This window comes from Coturnix japonica, chromosome 14, assembly GCF_054131305.1.
Source record: "Coturnix japonica strain WE chromosome 14, WE-NBRP24, whole genome shotgun sequence".
In the NCBI taxonomy this organism is placed as follows: domain Eukaryota; kingdom Metazoa; phylum Chordata; class Aves; order Galliformes; family Phasianidae; genus Coturnix; species Coturnix japonica.
Genome location: NC_140676.1, coordinates 14,556,797 through 14,579,571, shown reverse-complemented (window position 1 = coordinate 14,579,571; position 22,775 = coordinate 14,556,797). Strand labels below are relative to the sequence as shown.

General features: G+C 39.6%; 1 protein-coding gene across 2 annotated transcripts in view; it reads left to right on the top strand.

Annotated features, from left to right (window-relative positions):
• RORA (RAR related orphan receptor A) overlaps positions 1-22,775 on the top strand; it is a 339,131-nt gene that overhangs the window by 230,828 nt on the left and 85,528 nt on the right. For both annotated transcript variants that reach the window (XM_015872508.2, XM_085515032.1), the window contains exon 2: positions 1,190-1,219. In XM_015872508.2, coding sequence (XP_015727994.1) covers positions 1,190-1,219 — 30 coding nt within the window. The remainder of the gene's footprint in view (positions 1-1,189; positions 1,220-22,775) is intronic.

The window sequence follows — 22,775 nt, the reverse complement described above, 5'->3', positions numbered from 1 at the left end:
GGAACGTGTAGGCTTGGCTGGGACCTTCCAGGTCTAAGTCAGTAGACATATGTAATCAAAGCCTAATAGTCTCACTTTTGTGAATTGCTTACCAGTGTCTCCCATTCACAAAATTACTTAAAGGAACTGCTCAGAACTTCTTTTCCTGGAGCCTGGAGACTCGGCTTTTCTTGAGTAAAGATGTTTCAAGTGCTCACACTTGCAGAAATATATCATTCAAAACCAAAAGGCCTTTAGTGGCTAAAGGAGAAGGAGGATAGCTGAGGAGATACAGGTCTGCCTCTTTTGTAAATAGTAAGCCAAACAATTCAGATTCCTAATTTTCAATACCACCCTTAATCACAAATAAAATATTTCAAATACTTGTTCTACTTCCAGTAACTTGTCATGAAATTCCCCTCAAGGAAAGTGAAGCTTAAATACTGCGGAGTCTGAGTATAACATCAGTTATCTGCTAAAGTGGGGACAGTGTTGTTTGTCTTCAAGCATGAATTCCAGTGACATTTAACAGAGTTAATTTTATCTTTATTTGGTATTATGAGTTTTGCCTCACTGTTTATTGTGTTGCTTCCTTTAAAATTGGTGATTTGGTGATATGCTGCCACATGCCTTTATAGTATAAAGACATTGCTATTATTTCAGAAAGCGTATGTTTTACAGTTTGGAGATATTTGTATCTAGTTTGGAAGTACAGCAATTAATACTCATACTGGGAGAGCTACTCTTTTCTTAATGAGCGTAAGCCGTGGCTTGCAGTCAGGGAGCTGCTTGCGCTTAATAACACAGCAAATGAATTGTACTGCTCAAATCTGTTCTGGCTGGGTAGACTGTTGTGTACTGGTTGATATGAATGCGGTACAATTTTTAACTGTGGGAAGTAAAAGGAAGCTTAAGCTTCCATGGAGTGTTGTGAATGTCCTCCATTTGCATCAGCACTGTGTAGATATGCATGGCAACAACTACATGGATGTGATACATGCTGAAACGTTCATTAAGGAGAACATAATGTTAAAGTCTGGGTGCAAAGAAAGGAGATCCTTCTCTCCCTAACATAAAAATCATTGCAGTTTTCATTCCTCTTTTGTAGTGCCAGCTGTGTGCCTGAAATATAGTATAACAATGAAATGCATGTCAAAAGAATTTACATCGTGGTCATTTTGCTAACATTTGTATCATTTTTTCCCTACAGGTATTTCTGTAACAAAGAAGACTCATACATGTAAGTAATATCTTTTGATTTGTCCTTCTTTTATGAGTGGAGTACACGTTTAGGCCATGCTGTGGAAGGTTCCATGTTAAAAATGCTGGCAAGTTTTCTGCTTTAGGGTGGTTCCAGTCCTCGCTGAAATGTCATCTATCTGGATATGCAGTGTGTGTGTGTATGCACTGTGTGTGTGTATTAAGGCAAAGGGCAGGAAAGGGAAGATGGGAAGACAAAAAATAGAATTCTTTATTCTAGTATGTGTATCTTACAATTACCTGGTAAGTAAAATGTCTGGAAAACACAGTTGGTCAGAATTATTCAATTTTTCTGTCTGTTATACATGCAATGTGTTTCATGTAAGAAGAAATTACTTAGTTGAAAATCTTCTGTCCCTTCCTATGCATTCATCTATGGGGTAAATCATTCTGTGCTTGTGCTTGAAGGAATTCTTGATGGAAAGGAGATGGTTATTGTTTTGCTTTCAACCATATAAAAAGATAATCCTCATAAATGGCAAACTTGGAAACGGATGTGGATGTGTGCATTTACTTACATGTACATTTATTCTGAATCCTCTTCAAAGACGTCATTATTGGGGATCAACTCTTGCCTACTCTACTGTGAGTTAAAAGCACAATGCCAAGAAAGCGTTACGATTTGTAGCTAAATGAGGTATGTTGAGATTCTTTGAATACCGTGAAGCTTTGGAGGTCTAATGCAGGTAATGAGGTCTAATACTTGTCCAGGATCTCACATAGCAGCAAGATAAAGCTGAGGCTACCAGTCTTATGAGAGCTTTCTAACAAAACGGGAGGCACGAAATTTACTGAGAATTACAGTGCAATTGAACAGAGTTTTGCATTTAAAATATATTTACTGCAGTTTTGTAGGCTTAAAGTATCTTACAATAATTTCATTCTTATTTCATTCCTGTTTTTTAAATGTTCACATAATATAAAATCTGATATCATCTGCCACTTGTGAAATCTCCCCATATAGATTTACAAAATGCAGTTGTTTGATATAAGAGCTTTAACTGAGAAGCTGTTTGATAAGAATTTTGAAGCAAATGTTACGTGTTACCAAGTTCTAGAGCATGATGGTGCTCTGATTAGGTGATCTTGCTTGCTTAATGCATTCTTAGGGTCAGCTCCTGTTTGGGTGAATGCAAATGTGGTTTCCATTGGCCTTAATGAGAGCTACAGATAGGCATCTGGGAGTAGGATGTGACCCTTACATTTTTAGAGAATATTTGAGCTCATACTGACTGAGATTAACAGTACAGGAGACTGAAGTCCTCTGTATATCCGCAGGCCAGGCATTGTACAGACAGCTTCCTTGCACAGCCTTGCCCATGAGCTCAACCCTGGCCTGGAGCGACCACCCTCTCTAGAGGTGGTAAGTAACTCAGTATTTGTGCTAGCTCAGGCTTGGGCCTCTCTCGTATTGAGGCTGATGACTACATAGTGTTGTTTAACACTCCACCTGGAAATCAGCTGAAACTGCAGCTGAGTACAGCAGTGCCACATGCTGACTTGTTCAAAAAGTCACTTCTCCAGTTCCAATATTCAATACGTTTTTAATAGGGAAAATTAAATAGTAACTACAGACCTATTGAGCATAGGGCTGTTCTTAAGGTCTGCCAGCCTAATAAAATGTGATCACATGTAACTCAGTGGGTGTTGTGATTGAGGTCTATTACAGCAAAAAGTTGTATTCATCAGCTCTATTAGGTGATTAGCTGCTGTTCATCAGGTAATGCCTTTACCCTACTTAGGACAGAAATTAGGGTCCCAACATCTTCTATGCAAAGTGAGAACTGTGTGCTATTCTGTCAAAATGTAGCTCCCCAATTTGTTAATCAGTTTTCATGCAATTGGGAAGATTCACTTAATAATGGGAAGATGAGCGTGTCCATTAAGAAAGGATTAAAATAGAAGGATCAATATGCTGTAACTGGCATAATGAAAATGCTAGGCTACATTTGCTAACAAATATATGGGATTCCTTCAGCTTTATTGAAGTGTTTTCTTTAAAAACGCATTCCCATTATGACAAATAGAGTAGGAATTGATGTATGTTGTGCATCTTTGGCATTTTGAGATCGTGCAGAGTAACCATTTCTTCCTTACTACTTTGAGAAAGCCTATTATTGTATAGAAAAAGTAGACATCAAAAATCAGTTTGGGAATAGCTTGGGGAAAAAAAAAATCTTATTTTATAAGTGCAAGTACAGAAATTAAAGTTAATGTCTGAGTTTTTGAGTTCATAGAGTTTGCCAACTGGAAGTTTTATCCAGGTATTCTGTTTCATTGGCTGCTTCTCCACTTCCTCTGTATAACAGCTTTTGAGCACTACAAAACCTGCCATTTTTAAACATGGGCTGTAATGCTGCTGCTTTCAAGCAGCACTAATGAGAATAAATTTTGTCCACTCAAAAATGCGATATTTCACTCTGAAACAGGCTTCTGAAGTGAAAATTCTTATCTGCTGTCTATTTGCAGAGCTATTCTTTCTTGGGCTCACATACTGATTTGTTAAGATATCCCTCATCTTCTGTGAGAATAGCTAAGTCAGATATTAGAGACCAAGTCCTGTCTCATCTTCCATACAAAGTGGGACTTCAGGTATTTCAGTTTCATTTTGATTGGAAAAAGATTATGACTGACACTTAGGCTATTTTCCAGTCATTTAATTCAAACTAATGCTCATAACATGACCTCTTTCCTCTCGTGTTTCATGCTTTGAATAGAAAAATATATAACGTAGATGCACAGCTTCAGTCTTTTAAGAATTCAGACAGGTGTTTTTGTAACAGTGATGATAAGGATATGATATTCTGGGTAACCAAAGGCTGCAGAGGACCTGGCATTTTGTACCGCCTGGTTTGGGAGCTATGCTCATCTCTGGCATATGTAGTCTTTTACCTGTCATCTTAAACCTAAATCTTGCCATACTTTATTGAATCAGTTTGATGGCCTTACAAATAAATGTTCTTCTTGTCCAGATTACTTCTATATGCTGGGCAGTGAATTTCTTAGAAGAGTATGACTTTACTACCTCAAAGAGAAAGGAGTTACATCTTGCTTATGTACCTAGAAGAATAATTTTGTGGTGAATTCTTGATGCAATGGAAACTTATTATCTTGGTATTTGAATTTCAGTAAAGTACAGTCAAAGGCTTCAGAGGAGTCTGATTACATAGCTGGGATTCATGTCTCTATGAAGGTCCAAGTACATTCAGTTGCGTGTTTACCTGACATTTTTAAGTTTAAAAGAAAAAGAAAAAAAGTACACATTGATTTTTTGCTTTCCTTCATTTCACGCTATTTTCCATCAGTGTCCATAAAGCCATTCAAGAGCTCCTATGGTCCACTGGAGGAAGCTCTTAGGTTGGTAGAATATTCTGCAACAAAAGAGATCTAGGAGCCCAGCTCGTAGTGATAATTTTGTGGGCAGGGCATGACTGGGGACCTCACTGGAGTGCTCTCACCTGAACTAGGGACAACTTGCTGGGATTGTCTTTTTCAGTTTGAGCACACCCCCAGACTGCTTCTACATGCGGTGTGTGAGGAGCCTTTTGTCAGCTCAGTCTCTAAAATCGTTTGACGGTGACCTACTTCATCACTTAGACTAAGGTGCTGTTGTTTGGAGTCGAAGATCATGCTCCTTTTGGCAGTCCTAGTGATCAGTAGCCAGCTAGCTCAGTTCCTGTGCCTTAACCACATCACTTTTCAATAAAATTTAACCCATTGGTTCTTCTTATGCTTTTGTGATAAGGATTGACCTCACCTTCACCAGAAAACATCTGCAAGAAGAGCCGGCAGCTTTGTTGGCAGAGTGGAGGTAGACCAGTCCCTTCTGCTGAGATCCCACACCAAGTACCCACCTCAGCCACTTCCCTCATTCCTATCAAGCTCGGGATCTATTCCTACTCTATTCTTATAATACACTTGGTCTAGAGGAGTATCTTGAGTCTTTACTTCAATGAGACTGAAATTCAGAGTAAGCGCTCAATTCATTTTTCAAGGTTACCCTGCAGCTGGAAGGTTTGATTAGAGCATAGAGAGGTAAATTTGGCTGTATTTAAGTTCCCAGATGTTGTACTGACACAAAGTTCCATAGGTGTTTCAGTAGGTACCTCTAAATCTGACAAGCCTCCACATTTTTGGCTGGAGCTTGGAGTGCTTTATTTTCAATGCTGCTGCACTACAACTAGCCCAAAATGGCCCAAATTTTGGCTTCCTCATAATACTGACCTGAGCAGAGATCCACTCCAAAAACAAGTCCTTCTTATTTTTCTTATTTTGAACAGTTTTTAAAGTGCAGTGTTCTTTTCTTAGCAACTGAGAATATGTTTTGGGAAGGGAGACAGATCTCCAGCTTTTGAGACTTACAAGTATCCTAGAACTGTTGTTCACCAAAACTGTACAAGCATATTAAGGTTTTGCAGCTTAATTGAACCCAAGATCTGAATTTCAGTTTTTCCCTAACTTTATTTTCCTCGGTACATGTACAAAGCCATGAGTCTCACTGCTGAAGGTTTCTTGAGGTTATGTTGATTATTCTGCTTAATTGCTTTGTAGGGAAAATGCTTGAATTTTTTTTTTCCTGATCTGATTTATAATTACTACATGAGTTGTAGTGTCTACTTCATGTAATGTGCTTTGAGTCCCAGCAGAAGTAAGTAAATGCTGCTTTTCCTTGCAAGATAGGAGCCTGCAGAATATTGATGGTTAACAGGATTTGCTGTTAGCACCAAGGCCTAAAGAGAACAGGTGAAAACTAAACCCTGTCCCCTGAGGCCAATAAAATAGCTGTTTGGTCCCCTGTGTGTAACCTCCTAATAACTTTACTGGGCAGCCTTAAGTTCCCTTGGGGGCTTCTCTGCAAGAGCACTCCCTCTCTTTGCTCAGATAGCTTATTAAAAATGATTTTATAATGAAGTTGCCTCAAATAGCAGCTACTTTCCTACTTGTCCTTGAAGCACTGTTTGCCCTGCTGAAGAAGCCTAAGACAACTATCTAGGGCTTTTCTCTTGTTCAAAACTTTTACTGAACTACTGCTATACTTGATTTTTTTTTTTCCTATGAGCCAAATAAAACCTCTTCCTAATCAGCTAGATATTTTACCCTTAATTCAATTTTGAAGACACTTCTATAAGTATAAAAAGTTTGAGTGCCCTCAGCTTCAGTCAGTCTGTTTTATTTGCTGCCACACAAATCACTGCATCATTGACTTTTGTACCTGATAAGGCACAAATGTTGCCTTCTTCCAAGTCTGCTTATGAATTCTGGGTGTTTTTGCCATACAACTACTTTGAAAACAAATTGGAACAGTGGCTGCTCACAACTTTCTTCTTTCATATGTGAACCTCAGAGGCTGAGCAAAGTACATTGTGACATAGTTTGACTTCGAACTGCCTGAGTCTGGGCAGCTCTAAATATACCTACATAGGAATATCAATGTGCTCAAAGCCTCCTGAGCACATACTTAGCAATGGTTTCCTAAGATATAATTGTACTCGCTGAAACTTGTTCTGCAAATATTGATTCAATTTCTACTGAAGTTAAGGGACGCTCCCTCCCATTTCATTGATGTGGGACCAGATTTGATGCAAAGCTCTGTCAAATCTTTCTTGAAGTCATCGTAACCTTTGCAGAAGGGAAGCCTTTGTTTCTGTGAACAGATTGTCACCAAATGCAGCAAGGTCTTTGGTTTTGAACCACTATGAAGTTAAAGCATGATCTTTGTGTCCAGTTTGCTCAAAGATCAAAAGTCAAAGTCTTCTCCCAAAGTATGTAAGCTGGCTTATTGCCATGGACAACAGCATTGCTGTCTTTTCTTAACACAGAGGATTCATCTTTCTGCTCAGTCACTTCACTTTGTGGCATTGTTTCTTATAATGCAGCACTACATTTTTGTTGTAGTAAGGCTGAATTCTAATGATTCTAAGGCAAACTGTCATACGGACTTCTCCAAGGTTGATATCCGATCCCAAAAAAGCACATTTTATTATCTGAATTTTGAAACCAGTGAGTGATTCCATCATTCCTAATAGACTCATTTAGTTGACATGCATTGCTAGACTTTTTCAATCGCCATTCTGAAACAACTGTTGAAACCTGAAAACAATTTTTTAATGTACAGCAATGTTTAACCTTTTAAGAACTGTGAAGATATTGTGGAGACCTGGCAGCCTTTCTTGGAGATGTTTAACCTGGAATGATTTAAATATTCACCCTAATTGCAGGTAGATTTTTGTGCAAACAACACATAAGGCAACGATGGCAGATCAGTTAGTTACTGTAACTTATAGCTCATTCTTAGTTTTATGACGAAATAATGTGATTACGTAAATCGCGTATTTAAAAATAATAATAGTAATAATTAAGTGTATAAAGCAGCTGCTAGCTGCCTAAAGAGGACAAAAAAAAATATCAAAGGGGCAACATGGGTCAGTTTGAGGCACTGAGACTGCAGCTGAAAAGTACGAATGGAAACAGATTAGCATGACATTGAATAGAATCCTAAGACAACTTATAGTTCAGTAGCATTATGGGTAATTTGGGGGTTTTATAATAATTGAGTAATAGATCAAAATGTAGTGACAGATACCTCAGGAAAAGTCTCAGGGAACAGAAATACCAGCTTTATTTTCTCTGGTAATTTGCATGTGAACTGGGGCAACGGTTACCTGCTAACCTCACCTATGATCACAAATTGCATATGCAGATTTGTTCAATTAACTAAAAGGCTGATTTCAGAAAATGCGGTGCCTGGTGTTACTTCACTATAGAGGAGTTGCTGAATTTCTTGTTGTGTTTTAATAGCTGTATTTTAATTTAAAACAGCAGAAGAAATTACAGCTGCCCTCATGATACATTGAAGCAACACATAATTTTTCTATAATGCCATAATGATTTCCATTCAGTCAACTGTGTGTACACTATGAAAACATCGTTAAAATATGCACTGTTTTTCAAATACAGATGTGGTTATTTGTGCACATATTGAAATAAGCGTTGCATTATTGACATTAGTTTTTGCTTCAGTGTATTCTACGGCACATAGATAGTCACAGGAAGAGAGGGAAAGACAGTAATTAACAGGGTTACATCCTGTAGTCCAAACTTCTTTCAGTCTTAGTGTGAATATCTTCTGGTACTTTATTGTAAGACAGCAGAGTTGCAGAATCTAGATTTGGTCTTGAACCACCGTGCCTAGAATTACTCAGGTTCCTGGTTTGGGGTTCACTTTTCGCTTCACTAAATGAGTAGAGCTCGGCTAAAGAGAAGCAAGGGTCCCGAAGGATTGAAACTGTGGCTTCAGTAGACTTCCTGTCTTTAACTTATTACTGCCATTATTGGTAAAAATCCTGACTTGAGTAGAAATGGAAATTAATCTTTACTAAATTATTGTGTGTGTGTGTATATATATGTATGTTTATGTAAGCAGTTAATTCAGTATATCGAGTGTTAACTAAATGTAAATCCAACAAAGAGGATGATGACTTTGTTACAAGAACTAACACTGTTTTGAGACCTTTTTGCAACCTAGCATAGCTTCCATTGTATGATAACTTATTGCTTGAAGATAACATAAGCTGTCAGTTGCAGCAGGCTGTAAGAATATGCCCTTCTGAACAACAGACCTGACACACCCTCAAAGCATATTTCCTCTCTTTTCTTGAGGTATTTACCACTGACTTCAAAAGCTGATACACGACGGTGGTATGCTTGAAGTTTTCTAGAAAATCAAGTTAGGCTTTATTTTAATCTCTTTGCAACATAAGTAGGGAAACCTCTGGTTTCAGAACACCAGTATGTTACCAAAGCCATTTAGTGATTTCCTTTTAGATAGAGTCATCAGTTGATAACCATCCTTCCCACCAATGTTTGTCTGAAGAAACTGTTCGCTTATCTTTGTTACTGTTACCTAACTGATAGATAGGTGTGATATCTGCTGGCTGCAAAGACTGCTTCTACAGATAAGGCAAGTTTCCTGTTCGAACACTTTAACATTTATTTCACCCTGACCCCTTTTCCTTTTTCCTCTTTGCACTGCTAACATATTCCAGAGTTACGGTCCTTGAAATAAAAGTGGAAATAGAGTGGTCATCCAAAAAGATGATTTTACATACCGTTTGAAGGCAGAGTACGAAAACTTGAAGGGCTGAAAATAGTTTTCCTGTTGAACAGAGGTTTTGATACTGCAGAAGATATTTCACTGATATACTTTCTGTTTTTCTCAGCAATTTCCAGAAGGAAGAAGGGGGGGGGGGGGAGAGAGAAAAAGAAAAAGAAAAAAAGAAAAGACTCTAATGAACAGGATGAGTGTAGTGAATAGTTCTTCACGTGAGATGGTGGGAACTTGACTCTAATACCTGGGCTAGAAACTAGGAGGTGGACCTTACATTCCCATGCCCTCCTCGGATGACTTCACCGCTTTACTGTCAGCTGTTTTGAAAGTAGGTTTTGATATGAAATCCTGTCCTTGATGAAGCAGTAACGTACTTTCCTGTAGAATATTTCATCTTTGACAAGCTCATATTTCAAAATGAACAATGTCGCCAGAAAATCCCCAGCCATTGCTAACAAGGGGGACCTCAGAAAAGAGAGAGACAGAGAACCTTGACCTGGGAACACAGAGTTTGCAAACTTAGTAATATTCTTTGTGAAGCTGATACCTGGCAATCTCAGCTTCCCATGAAAATTGCCCTTACTGCATACTAATCTGCTGCTTTTCGCTGTCACTGGAAGGTGAGTTGCATGGTAGTCACTTGAGGTAGGAGCCTGTCAGGTTTTCTGGCAAATAGACTGCTTGCCTCCCTCTATTGTTAAATCAGAAAATAGGTTGCAGTCCAAACTGGTACTGTCAAGCTAAGAAGGCTTATATGTAGCTACTTATTTTTTGTGATTGAAAGTATTGACTTTGCTATCTTGAAATCTCAAAGCTGAGCACATGAATGTGACTGACATTTTACTATATGTGTGAGGTAACCAACAAAAGGCTATCTACATGTTTATTTCTAACATCACATGGACAGCCTTAGGTTGTCCATTAAATCTCAAGGGCCAGATTTGGCTTGTATATGCAGAACTAGTGATATTTGTATAGCAAGCCTCCATGTTACCTCTCTACAAATTCATACGTCATACTGCTCTTTTTGGTGACCAAAAGGTCTGTTCAGCAGCTATGATTTGAATGAGTAATTTGTTTGACATGGACTGTGTCTGCTGGTGGGATCTGGGCAGTTGCTGAGAGATTTTAATATCCTCTACAAAAGTTTTTAAAACCAATATCATTCCACTCTTATTCTTGTCTTTGTTTGCTAATCTCCACCCAAAATCTTTTTCCTAGGCATTTGCCATTAAAAAGAAGGGGGGAAAAAAATTAATTCACTATGCTTGTTCTGAGTGGCATACCCAAAAATAGCCATTCCCTTTATTAGGTTAGTTCATTGCCGTATAATAAATTCAGTTCTTAATTGACTGTTTAAATAGTTTTAGAGCAAGCTAGTCTTTTCTCCTTTTAGCTTCAACTGTTTTTCAGTCTGGGACCACTGAACACAATTTAATGGATATCTCCTTTGATGCCTTCTGTGTTTGTTATGCATTTGCTTACAAATAGTTTTGAGATTAGATTTATTTTATTATTTCTGTTATTCTTAGAGCTTGAGAGAGAAAGAAGGGAAAGGAAGGGAAAAAATAAAGAGGAAGTAATTGAGTTACTGTTGATAAAAATGCAGTGTGCTGACATGATGTATTGACGCCTATTAGGTAAGAAGAGACACAAACTCCAGCTGAAGTACTTGGGGACCAAATTGCGTATAAAGGAATGACAGCAGGAACTGAGGGATGGCAGATTTTCTATTTGATCTGTTAAAGCTCTTAAACTTCATTTTTCTACTAGTGGGATCATAATTCAAGCTAACCTCAAGCTAAGCATGCCTGAGCTAGAGCAAGATCAGAGCAGAAGTTCCTTGTCTCCTTCAAAAAAAGAAAGCCAACAAAACACACTGAATGCATTGTTTAGGAATCTCCATGTAAAAGCAACTACAGTTTCAAGTCTGATGCTGTCCATTCTCTGAACATGTCACATTCATACAAACATCTATTTTCTTTGAAGGCTTCGGTTTCCATCTTCATTTGCTCCTGTATTCTTGATTTTCTTCACAAGACTTTTTCCATCTGAGAAAAGAAATCACCAAGGAGAAGTAGAGTGATGTTGAAGAAGGGGGCAAATAGTATATTTTTTGGAGTCAGTAGAAGAGGCTTTTGGTTTTAGAGACAGAATTTCCTGTTTGCTCTGTTGATTGCTAAGTGTTACGGCTTCTTCTTTATACCCAAAGTATGCCTGGTGGTTTGCTGCTCTGTTGTACAGGAATTAATTTCAGTAAGGAAAGAAAATAGATCTCATCATTCTGTTTGTCAGCAGGGTAATGCAGTTCTCCCAAACCACCTTACCACGTTAGCTTTCTGTGCTTTGTAATATCAAATGCAGCACTCGTATCCTCTGGTGCTTTTAAATAAATTTCCAAAAGCATCTGTATCTTGAATAGCTCTTGAATAATAATATCAATTCTATTATCTGTTACGTTGACCCTCCATCACTAATTTAATATACACCATGAATCCTAACCCATTTGTATTTTAGCATGTATTTTTCAGATGACTGTGCTCAGTTTTGAGGAAATATTTCTATTTCATTTCTAAGCATGTGTTTTCATGGAAACAATCCATCTACAACACATTGTATTTCTATGAAAACACACGCTTATTAAATGGCAAACAGTTTATGTTTTCATGGCAGTCATCTTCAAATTGGCACATTCGCTGTGTCAGTGTTTTATGATGCAAGCATAAAACTGTCAGATTGTGTATGTTCAGACATGAAAAGGTCTGGAGTATCACACATAGAGGAGGAGAAATTAGGCTCTTGTCAATTAGCAGGTGGCAGGAATTTAGGAGTGTTTGTTTATGAGGCTTGTATTAAGATAATAGGAACTCTCAGTCTGAGTATCCTCAAATATTTCAGCTGATAAAGAGGTAGCTTCCGTGCCAGAGTCGTGGAGTCATTTTTGCTTACTAAGAGCTGACTATAAATATCAGGATTGCTGGTGGAGCTTGAACTGTCTTCGCACATTTCACTTTACTACTCAGCTCATGCATTACAGAAATTTCATGCAAAAGCAAGAAACCTGAGAGCGATGGCTTCGCCCCCTCTAGGCTTCTGAAGCTGACTGGTCCTAAGAGCTATAGCCAGGGCTTTGGCATTGCCAACAGTCTGGGAGTCCGTGGATCGCTTTCTAACAGGCTGCAAAACTACTTCCAAAGCACTGTGGCTTCTGGAAGAGAGAGCCTTCTGGATAACATTACAGCAACAAAGCCTTTGAATGACCTGTGGTTTATCCGTAAAATCAGTTCTTCTTCCATAAAGCTATGCTATGTTCTGTAGTTTAAACAGGTGGTGGTCATGTCATGCTTTAACTGAATATGACTTAAAAATGGCTCATTCTCAGTAGTGAAAATTTTCAGGAATAATCTGCAGGATTAAGTGCTATTGCATTTATTACCTTATTAGATTATGCAAATAATAAGGAAAAGCTAGCAGACTGGTTTATTCTTTCTGTAAGGAAAATATACTGTTTCATATGCACACTTCAACTGTATCTCGTCGTATGAGTGAAGAGATGCCTTTCATATGTTGTTGATATGATAAATTTCAAGTTTCACAGTGGAATTAACTGTTTTGTTTCTGGTCCTAATGGATGGGATTAAAATCTAGTTTTCATGTCGTGCGTCTTTGTGACTTTGCACTGTGATTGTCTCTTCTGTGCTGCAAAACTTCTTAGGCAGCTTCTGGTTGGAATGAGAGGTAGCACTTGAGTCAAAGCAGCATGGATGGATGCTCAAAGTTTCTTGCAGAGTTTATGTAGCAGCTGCTCATCTTTCAAGCACTCTCTGAAGGTAACTCATCCACCCTTGTTCTCTGGAGTGTCATGTGAAGCTGTGAGAACAACCCAGTTCCCAGCTGAGCATCCATGGCTGCTGGTTCCTGAGCTTTGTAGATCAGATTGCAAAACCTCATTCTTTCATAAGCAACTCTTGCGCTTCACTTTTCAAATTCTGTCCTTTATACTTCTCTTCTAGGAGCTCAAACTGTAGTTAATGGCAGACATAAACCTGGTGACAAGCTTAATGATTCATGAAATCCCAGTCCTCGGGGCACATGCTGGTTATTTATTGTTGCACATAAACACAAAGCAGGCAGTGAATTTATCTCTTTCTGGTTTAGGTGACTGAAATGGGTGTTTGAATATCTGAAAAAGGTGGTGAATGTTTACAGGCATTTGCATAAGTCATTTTTCATCTTACTGCTACACAAAGTGGATGTGCTGAGACTGGCTATAATTCTGCTGCAATTGCCAATATTCTTTGAGTGTTGCACTAAGTGTATGTTGTTGATGTTGTACTTCCTGACAGAGTACCATTGCATTACTATGAAGCTGTCATTTAATTTTAAAGGATGAAAGCTGTATAGGTGGTGCTGAGCCATGGTGTCAAACACTGTATACTGCTTTATACTGTTTCTGTACTGTGATCTTTCATCACATAGTACCAGAACAATTTTCTTTTGTGTTTGTTTTTTTTGCCCCCAACAAGTCAGAGGAAGATCTGCTGAAGATTTAGCAATATCCCTTCTGATGACATTGATACAGTTTGTGCTAACTACTCAGTATGTGTTTATGATTTATTCCTAGCTGAACTTGGGATAGATTGAGAGTAAAGGCAGCAGTCTGGAACACTGAAGGCACACCCAATTTGCAACTGGTGCAGATCAAAGGGAGCAGATCTATAGGGCAGAGCTGTTGAGAGTACCTAACATCCACTTCATATGTGTATTTGATTGTGTTAGAGTAGCTCTAGTCTAATCCCATGAAGCTCAGCGCAGTATTTCAGGCCCAGTGCAGTATTTCAGGCCCAAAGCCTGCTTTGCTTGCTCATCATGGTGCATGTTGATTAATTGCTCATAGCACAGGGATCCAGTAAGAGAAGAGGAACACGGGGAGGGGTTCTAGAAACAAAGGCTTTCTGCATAGAACCAACTCCTTTGCAGACAGGACCTTTTCCTTGTCATTGTCTATGCACATAAGTCTATTCATTCAGTGTCTGTTCTTTCTTTGTACTGTGGTAAATCTCTGACTGCCTTCACTTATTCAAAATCAGCCCCAGTAAATGCTAACTTGATGCTGTTTGTTGCAGTGTTGGCAATGTGTTGCTTGTCTGAGTAACTTGTAAAAAAGGCTGTGATAATTAGCTCCTACAAGATAGCATTTTCATTTGTGTTTGAATACAAGGATTGTCCTTTGCTGCCAGGATCTGCGTGAGTGCATCAGCAGTTCCTCAGTCATCTTCAGTACTTGGAACAGCTCAGCTACCTCCAATGCCTTTGTCCTTCTGCCTGTTTGTTGTGAGCTACAACAAGCACATTCCTACCTTTCCTTTTTATAGTGTTACCTACAAATGGGCCTCCAGAATCTTTGCAGCTTCTGGGAGAGCACGTTTTTCTCAAAGTCACTGTTGTTCTGTTTCAGTGCCGGCTCTTTCTCTGCAGTCAGTCTTGTTTCTTCACACTGAAAGTATCCAAGAGCATTAGGTTCTAGTTGCATTTACATTTGGGTCATCATAACTTTGGCATCTCTTCTAAAGATTTAACCTATCTGTTTTCTGTCCTAAATTGTTCTATTTGTTGGCTCTGGTCAGTGTATGTAGACTTGTGTTTCCTTTTCCTCTGAGTCTTCTTTCTTAATGGGAAAGGCAGGCTCAAGCAGAGAATGCATCATTTTTACTCAGAATTTGAGTATGCTATATTTATCTGGCTTTCATCTTGTTTTTCCACGCTGTTTTATAGACATGTTGTTATGAGTTTGAATAAGAGGGAGTCATAGAAAATGATCCTGTTGTGGCTTACGTATAGAGGTGGTAATCTGTGATTTGTTTCTTTTATGTTCACATTTTAATTTTTTGTTTGTTCATTTTATTTGCTTAAAATATATTTTAAAGAAATTAAAAATTAAATAAATAAATCAGGAAATGTGATGATTTAGCTGGAAATGATGGCTGTTGCAATCAACAGTGTTGTTTTTCAGCTCTTTACTTACCCAAGTCGATACAAACAGACCTTTTAATTTACATTGCTAGCATAGGGACACAGCCAGCAGAACTGCCTTGTAACATCCTTTTAAGCAGTTTTCCTCCACCACTAATGAAAGGTGTCTGTTTTATATTGTTGCCCATTCATCATTCCTCAGTCAGCTGCCACCTCGGTTACATCTTAAATCTGAGTTCACCTTCTGATGTGATGCTGCCCTCCTCTTTCTCCTTGTTTATAGCAACTGTTCCATAACCCAAGAAGTCCAACATGAGTGTTGTCACCTACAGGCACGTGGTGTAGGATTTTGTTATCTAACTCCTCTACCTCCTGTTCTTCAGAGCCATTTTCACCACATCTCTGTGAACAGAAGAGCAGAGCACCTAACTAACCCAAACCATTCATTATGTGCTCTTGGTTTTGCTTTGTGTTCTCCCTTCCTGGCTTAGGACTGCACATTTTCCTCTAATTCATTCTGCAGTCAAGAATGGAACAATTAGCCTCAAATTCTTTGGCTCTGGCAGATGATTAATCAAAAAAAATTAACTTTGGCTGATAATACTGCTCTATGAATTATGAGCTGGCTATAACCCAGGGAATACTCCTATTGTCCCCTCTACAGCGGCCCATCCTTCCTTGACACAAACGCACCGAAATATTAAGATTATTCATGTAATAGAAATTTAACCATGGTGTTATTAAGTTATTAACCCCTTAGTTCAGGTGTTTCTGAATCTCTTTTAACCACCTACCAGGTAATTCTCAGGAAAAGAGCCCATAATTTGTTGTGTAGTTCAGTATACTTTGACACTTGAGGGGGGAGGTGGGCCATCACATGTGCTGTGGCACATGGCAGCCTGTAGCCAGTGGGTCAGATACTTCTGTGTTTGTTTGTTTTTTTGTAGGTTGTAGAGGATAAGTGCTTCCAATTGAACCTGAATGGCATTAACAATTACCTGCCCCAGCTGCATTTATTTCTGGAAAAAGTCACAGCTTTGCTTACAAACAAGTGTTGTAAACCACTCCTTTGACATTGGATCAGCTCAGATCTGTCAGACTCTGTCTAATAATGAATTATGATGGTGCAGTTATAGGCAAATGAGAGGACAATCAAGACTGGAGCACTAATAATGAAACTTGCTGCCAAGACTTTTCACAGTGTTTTGAGATTTTCATCTAACACTTTATCTTTCATTCCTGATCAGCACACAGTGCTTAGCTGCTAACAGTAGTGGAATAGCCCAAGTTGAGACTGGTTTGGCATGCTTCTGATATGGTAGCCAATGCTTGGATTAGTACTCATTGTTACTGGGCTCAGTTTGCTCCCTCTTGATGTTTAAATTGAAGTTCTAACTTGTATTTCTAACAATTTAAAGGCTTAATTTAAGAGACATAGCACTGTTTGCTGAAGAAAAAAGTCTTAAGTATAAATGGGAGTAATTTTGAAGTAATCTGATCCATCCTGGTATCAGCCTTGCTTTAGTTACTATCGGTAAATGTCTACAGAGTTTTCCAGGCATGACCTCAGTGCACAGAAATGTGCCCCTTCCTTACCCATTCCACAGACCAGGGAGTCTCAAAGGGGGCATATTTTCTTGCAGGAATCAGTCTGAATCTTTGAGTTTCATCAAAATAAGAACCAATGCCAGATTTTGAGGGGAATCTGTCCATTTGTTGTCATAGTCACAACAGGAGTTTCCCCTCATTACCACCATTTCCAAGTACTTTGCAGTTCTGAATGTCTCAGAATCTGCACAAGGCACAGAAGTACTGTAATCTATAGAGAGAGATCCAAGACAGAAACTGAAATAATACAAGCCCTTTTCTAGCTCCCATTTGTGGCACTGGATAAACTACTTTGTGTGTATACACCATAGTCTCCTTTTGGCAGAAGGAGCACAATTAGTGCAAAAATACATCTATTTTTTCCCCTAGTTTCTATGCATTTTGAAGGACAGTATTTCTACCAGTGTAGCTTGTTCCTACATGACTCTCAGCACTTAACCCTGACTCCCTGGTCTAAGCATTTGAGAATGCTTTACAGATACACCCCCCCCCTGCAAGGAGAAAAGGCATCACATTACTCCTTTTGCACAAAAGTGAAGGGGAGAGGTTAACTGGCTTGCACAGCATGCCTGTCTGCTGTGCCAAGGATACAGGCTGGGAGCCTTGGATGCCTGCTGCACTGTTTAGATCTGCAGACCACCTCTCATCCCAAAGTGATGCATTCTTGTGTACCAGTGATCAGACATTGCTTTAATAAGGGAAGAATGCAAAAATCTTTCTCCTGAGATAACCATGTCAGAAGGTTGTTACCTACACAATGCATTCCAACAGTTAGGTAATTATCTGTTACCAGGCATTACTTCTATGGAAAAAAACACTCTGAGACAGGCTACACTGAGGTTAAACAAACAGCATAGCTTTTGATATCTCAATCAAGACTTTACTAAAAGCAAGCGTATTTATACTGAGAGAAAAAAAAAAAAAAAAAAAAAAAAAAGCAGGGGTGTGTAAGTGTAAAGGTACCCTGAAAAAGAGAGTCTTGGGAATGTGGTGAATCAACTAAGCTGGGGGTGTTTTCAGAGTTTAAAACTAGTGTGATCGCATTACGGCCCTGTTGCCAGTATTTCCAAATTCAAGTAAGGTAAGTCTCTGCACAAAATAGTGCTGTCCCTTGAAAAATCCAAGCCACTGAGTTGCTAAGTGACCTCCTTTAAAGGAGGCAACTGCTGTCATGGCAAACCTTAGCTGATCTCTGCTTTACTTGAAGAAACAAAAGCAGTGTTTCTTGGCCTGCCTGTGGTGGTTTGAGTTCACAGCTTTTCCTCCTAAACTCTCCTTAAGCCGACAAGGCTGAGAGACTTCTGCCAGCCACAGTTAGAATTGGAAGCTGCTGGTATCATGCTGTTTATTGGTCCAGCCATGACCACGGTTTTAGCTAGCGCCCATGTGTTAAGGACAAAGCTGCCCCTGTCTCCTGGTGAAGTGATGCTGTGTACCCCGCTTCTGATAGATGACTTTCCCAATGTCACGCAGACCAGCTATGTGGCGTTGGGTGCTATGTGGTTGTTACATATGCTCCTCGCTTTTCTTTTTTTGCTGCTGGCAGCATTGGTATGTAGGGTGTCTTTTGACACCGTCAGCTAATTGAAATTTCTGTGGGACAAAGTAGTCCTTGCTGACATTTAAATGTACCCACTTTGGTTTCTGTCAGCAAGCTTTTCTTGTGTTGATATCTGAACTCTAGCAAGCATATTTTAGATAGAGCTTAAATTTAGACTGCTTTAAGGACAGTGAAGTAGTGCTGGTTGATGCTGCTGCTTAGCATTTTACCATATTAACACACTAATAATTTCCAATCAGGAAATCTTTTTCTACCACACTTTTTATAATTATTTCTCTCTACCTTGCAGTAAAACTTAATTAGAGACTTCTTAACCACAATCCCTTACCTTCTATCTGTCTTCTCCTTGTGAAATAGCTTAGTAATAGCTGTTTCAATAGATGTAAAAATTAGTTTGGTAAAGCCTTTCTTCTTCATCTGAAAGTCTTTTGCATTGCTCTTTATAGAGAAGAAAATAGTATTATTTATTAAGATAAGTATTTTCAGTTTGGATGTCCATGCCCAACTATTGCCAAACAAAGCTGTATCTCAGGAGAAGGTAAGGCCATGCTGTGTAGCAAACAGAGATCCCTCTGCCCTATGTGCCTGCTGGAGCCAGGAGGCTGGAGTAGGAAGGTGTGCTCTGTAGGAAGGGTGGAAAGAGTCTCCTCTGTTTTCCTGGCAGTGGGAGTTGAAGGAAATAAAGCATCTGAAACATTAGCTGTTGCAAAGGAGACCTTTGTCAAGTTGATGACAACTTGGTCAATTGGGATTGCTTATCACTGTGCAAGTTGCCCCCTAGACTTTTTCTTACTAGCGGTACTGTGTCCTTGTGCTTAGGCTGTACCATCTTTGCGTGCCCTTGTCCTACTGCTTTCTGTAGCAGGAGGCTGTTGTGGGCCATTACAATTCAACTCTGCAGCTAGTGGTGTTGTATAAATACTGACAAGAAAACTACTCACAAGGAATACTAAAACAAAGTGGAAGAGTTACTGTACTCTCAACCACAATTATATCATAAGCTTAGGAAGTTCATATTATATTAATAAACAGCTAGTATGGGTAACAATAGCTGCAACCTTCCCGGTGGCACACTTGTTATGTTCTAGCAGCAGATTAATAACCCTCCTTTAGCTACACCCTTCAGTGGCAAGTATGTGGTAGATGCTATCCTATCATCTTATTTTTTCCGCTATCCTAAGTCACGTTACCTGAATACATGATACCGTGTGGTAAAGTTTTACTGAAACACATCAGAAGACTCTGATTTGCCATTTGTAGCTAAATTGACCTTCTGGATAAAGAGCACGCCAAGCGGCTGTGCTTTCTTTATCTATCCATAAGGGAGAGCTAATAACACAGAGCCCCTGAGACCTCTAAGAGCCCCATTAAAATCAGCGTTGACACTGCAAAAATTGTAGAGAATAAACGAAGTGTATCCATTCCTTTGAATCCTGGCTTTCTTAATGGAGAACCAAGTGGCGAAATAGGCCTGCTTGTTTTTTCATTTCTATTTTTTAAAACCTTCAGCATTCACCTTTAAGAATCTGACCCTTATTCTTTTTTGCTAGGGAGATAATTATTCACTCTCAATTGCTATCTCTAGAACCAGTTAATGAATGCTACATAATAAACAGAAGTAGGGCAGCTGGATGAGAACAATGCACAGGTGGGTAAGAACACTTCATTTGGTGAGGAGATAATGAGCAAGAGAACTTGTGGTTTGCCTAAATACCACCCTCACAGATAGCTCCTGCATTGTTACAGTTCTCAATCAGTTTTTCTGCTTGTTAAGTGGCAAGAGAAAGGCAGTTAGAAAAAGGAAAAGAGGTTTCTTCAGAGGAAAGAGATTCAAGCAGAAGATCCTCCTTCTCTCCCAGACCTGTCCTAAACATTCTTACTTCCTTACATGCTATTGTGCACCTTCCCAGAGGAAGCTAATTCTGCAGGCAGAGCAATCGCTGTTTTGCTGTGCCTGGTTTTATTATCTCTGCAAGGCTTATACCTTCCATCCTTAGAAAAATTGTTCCAAACCTAACCCGTGGAGGTGAGGACAGGATTTATTCTTGAAATAACAGTTTATATGACGTTGGCTCTGAGAGAGAACAAAACCGTCGTAGCTCTGCCATTCCTGGTATTGCCATCTGTATTGAACAGCTGCATTTCCTACCCAGGTTTTACTGCATGCCTCATCTGACACAAAGAGGTTTACTGGCCAATGCACACACACACACACACAAAGGTAAGCAGTACTGCTGCTATCCAGCTTAAGGTTTCCGATGTGTAATACAATTAAGCATTACCTTTGCCTCGCAGGTTCTCCATGACTGCGGTTTTCAGAGATGCAGTGCGTCTGCATTTTTTAAAGCCGGCTCTGGGTCATTGTGTGAGATTGTTGTTGAGTAAAGTCATACCAGTAGAGGCAAATGACTCGGTGGCAGGAACTACTGAAGATGAACTGAGGACCGGGCAGTACGTTCTGTGTTCTGCTAACCTGGCTGACACACGGAAAGGAAACAAGGTCTGAAGGTTTCTGGGTCGTTCACTGAAGCATTAACCACTTAGAAATTTCAACATTTAAGTTAGTAATGTGGTTTCTGATACTTACAGTGTGATTTGACTTCATATAATGTCCTGTTTGAACCAAAATGAATTAAGGTGGAATTTCAGAAAGAAAAAAAAAATTTATGGCAGCTAATTCCACTGGCTTTCAGGATATGAGCACCCGTGTGCCTTAGAGTTACTTGAAAATTTCCACCTTAATCTTAAAAGCATATGTCATACTCAAAATGGCAGAAGTCATAGCCAGAGCAGCTTCCAACTAGAGATGCGGTAGGAACATTATGCACACCATTCACTAATGCAGGCACGTACAGGCCAGCAGTAGTTCCAATATCTGTGCCAGAAAGCTAATGAGAACATATTTGGCCATAAACTTTCCTCTGACATGAGCAAGGACGTACCTAGTTTCTAGTTGTCTCGTGTCCCTCAGCTGTAAAATGGTATCAAAGGTATCAAAGCAACAGTTCTGGAATAAAATGTGGACTCTTAAGGATTTGTGGTGAAAGACTGAGACATGGTAATCAAAGAAACGTGCCATGGGCTGTATTTGCACAGCCAGGCGTATATTTTTCTTGAGCAAATAGACTGGTTTTGTGTGTGCCAAGAGCTTGCCACATGTGACAGGCCAGCAAGGAAACACAGCTTTGTTCATTCCACTCAGAGGATGTTTGAAGGGAAAAAAAACTTGATGTAAAGTGCTGTCTTCTGTGTAACTGGTGAGCTGAAAAGGCAAAATGCTGCTAGACATGAAGCAGCATAACAGAGGGAGCCTTTCAAGGAATGCACATCTCCACCATGCTCATGGTCTTTGTTCACCCAAAGCTAGAAGCCTCGAGCTGCATGTCATCCTTTCATCCTAGGCAAGTGATGGAATTAGAGTGGGCGTTAATTTTATCTTCCTGAATAAGACAGAAAAGTATGGTATGACCCTTTTTTGATACTCTCTCGCCTGCAGTCTGTCAGACTGTGATCCAGACAACTCGAAGCTGGGATGAGAGGTGCTTTTCAAGAGCGCTATGTGAGGGCAAAACTTGCTCTCCTGCTTTTTAGCTCTGACTGTCTTCCTGGACAGGCCCTCTGCTGATAGAATTCAAGGCTATCCTTAGAACTTGTGGTTCATTTCTAACAGATGACATGGCTGAGGTTGGAAGGACTCAGAGGTTTGTCCAGAGGTGCATCTAGTCCCACCCCTGCTCAACAGGGTGCTCAGGACCATGCACAGGCTTTAGAAGATCTCCAAGGAGGAGACTCCACAGTCTCTGAGCAACCAGTGTCAGTGCTGTTACCCACAAAAATGCTTTCTGCTGATCAGACAGAACCTCCTTTGTTCCAGTTTGTCCCCATTGCTCTTGTCCTTGCACTGGACACCACTGAATAGAGCCTGACTCTTTGCACCCTCCATCATGAGTCAGCACTGCCAGGACATACAGCTGTTCTGTCAAAAGCAAAATAAAGTACATGGTGATGATTATCTACTAAAGGCTTCTAGACCATATGCCTGGTCTTCTGTGGGAATCTTGCTACCTGGGAGACGAGAGACACTTGGAAGTTGGTGAGTGCTTGGAGTTCTTTCCCCAGATAAAAAGCAGATCTCTGGCAGTGACAAACCTTCTCCATGTCATCTGGGCACACTCCCAAGGCTCCTGTAGGAGCAAAAAGAAAAGAGTGGCTATTGCCCTCCTGCTGCAAACAAACTGTCGTCTCCTGCGGTTTGAAAGCTGCACAAGGAATACTGCACAGGGACAA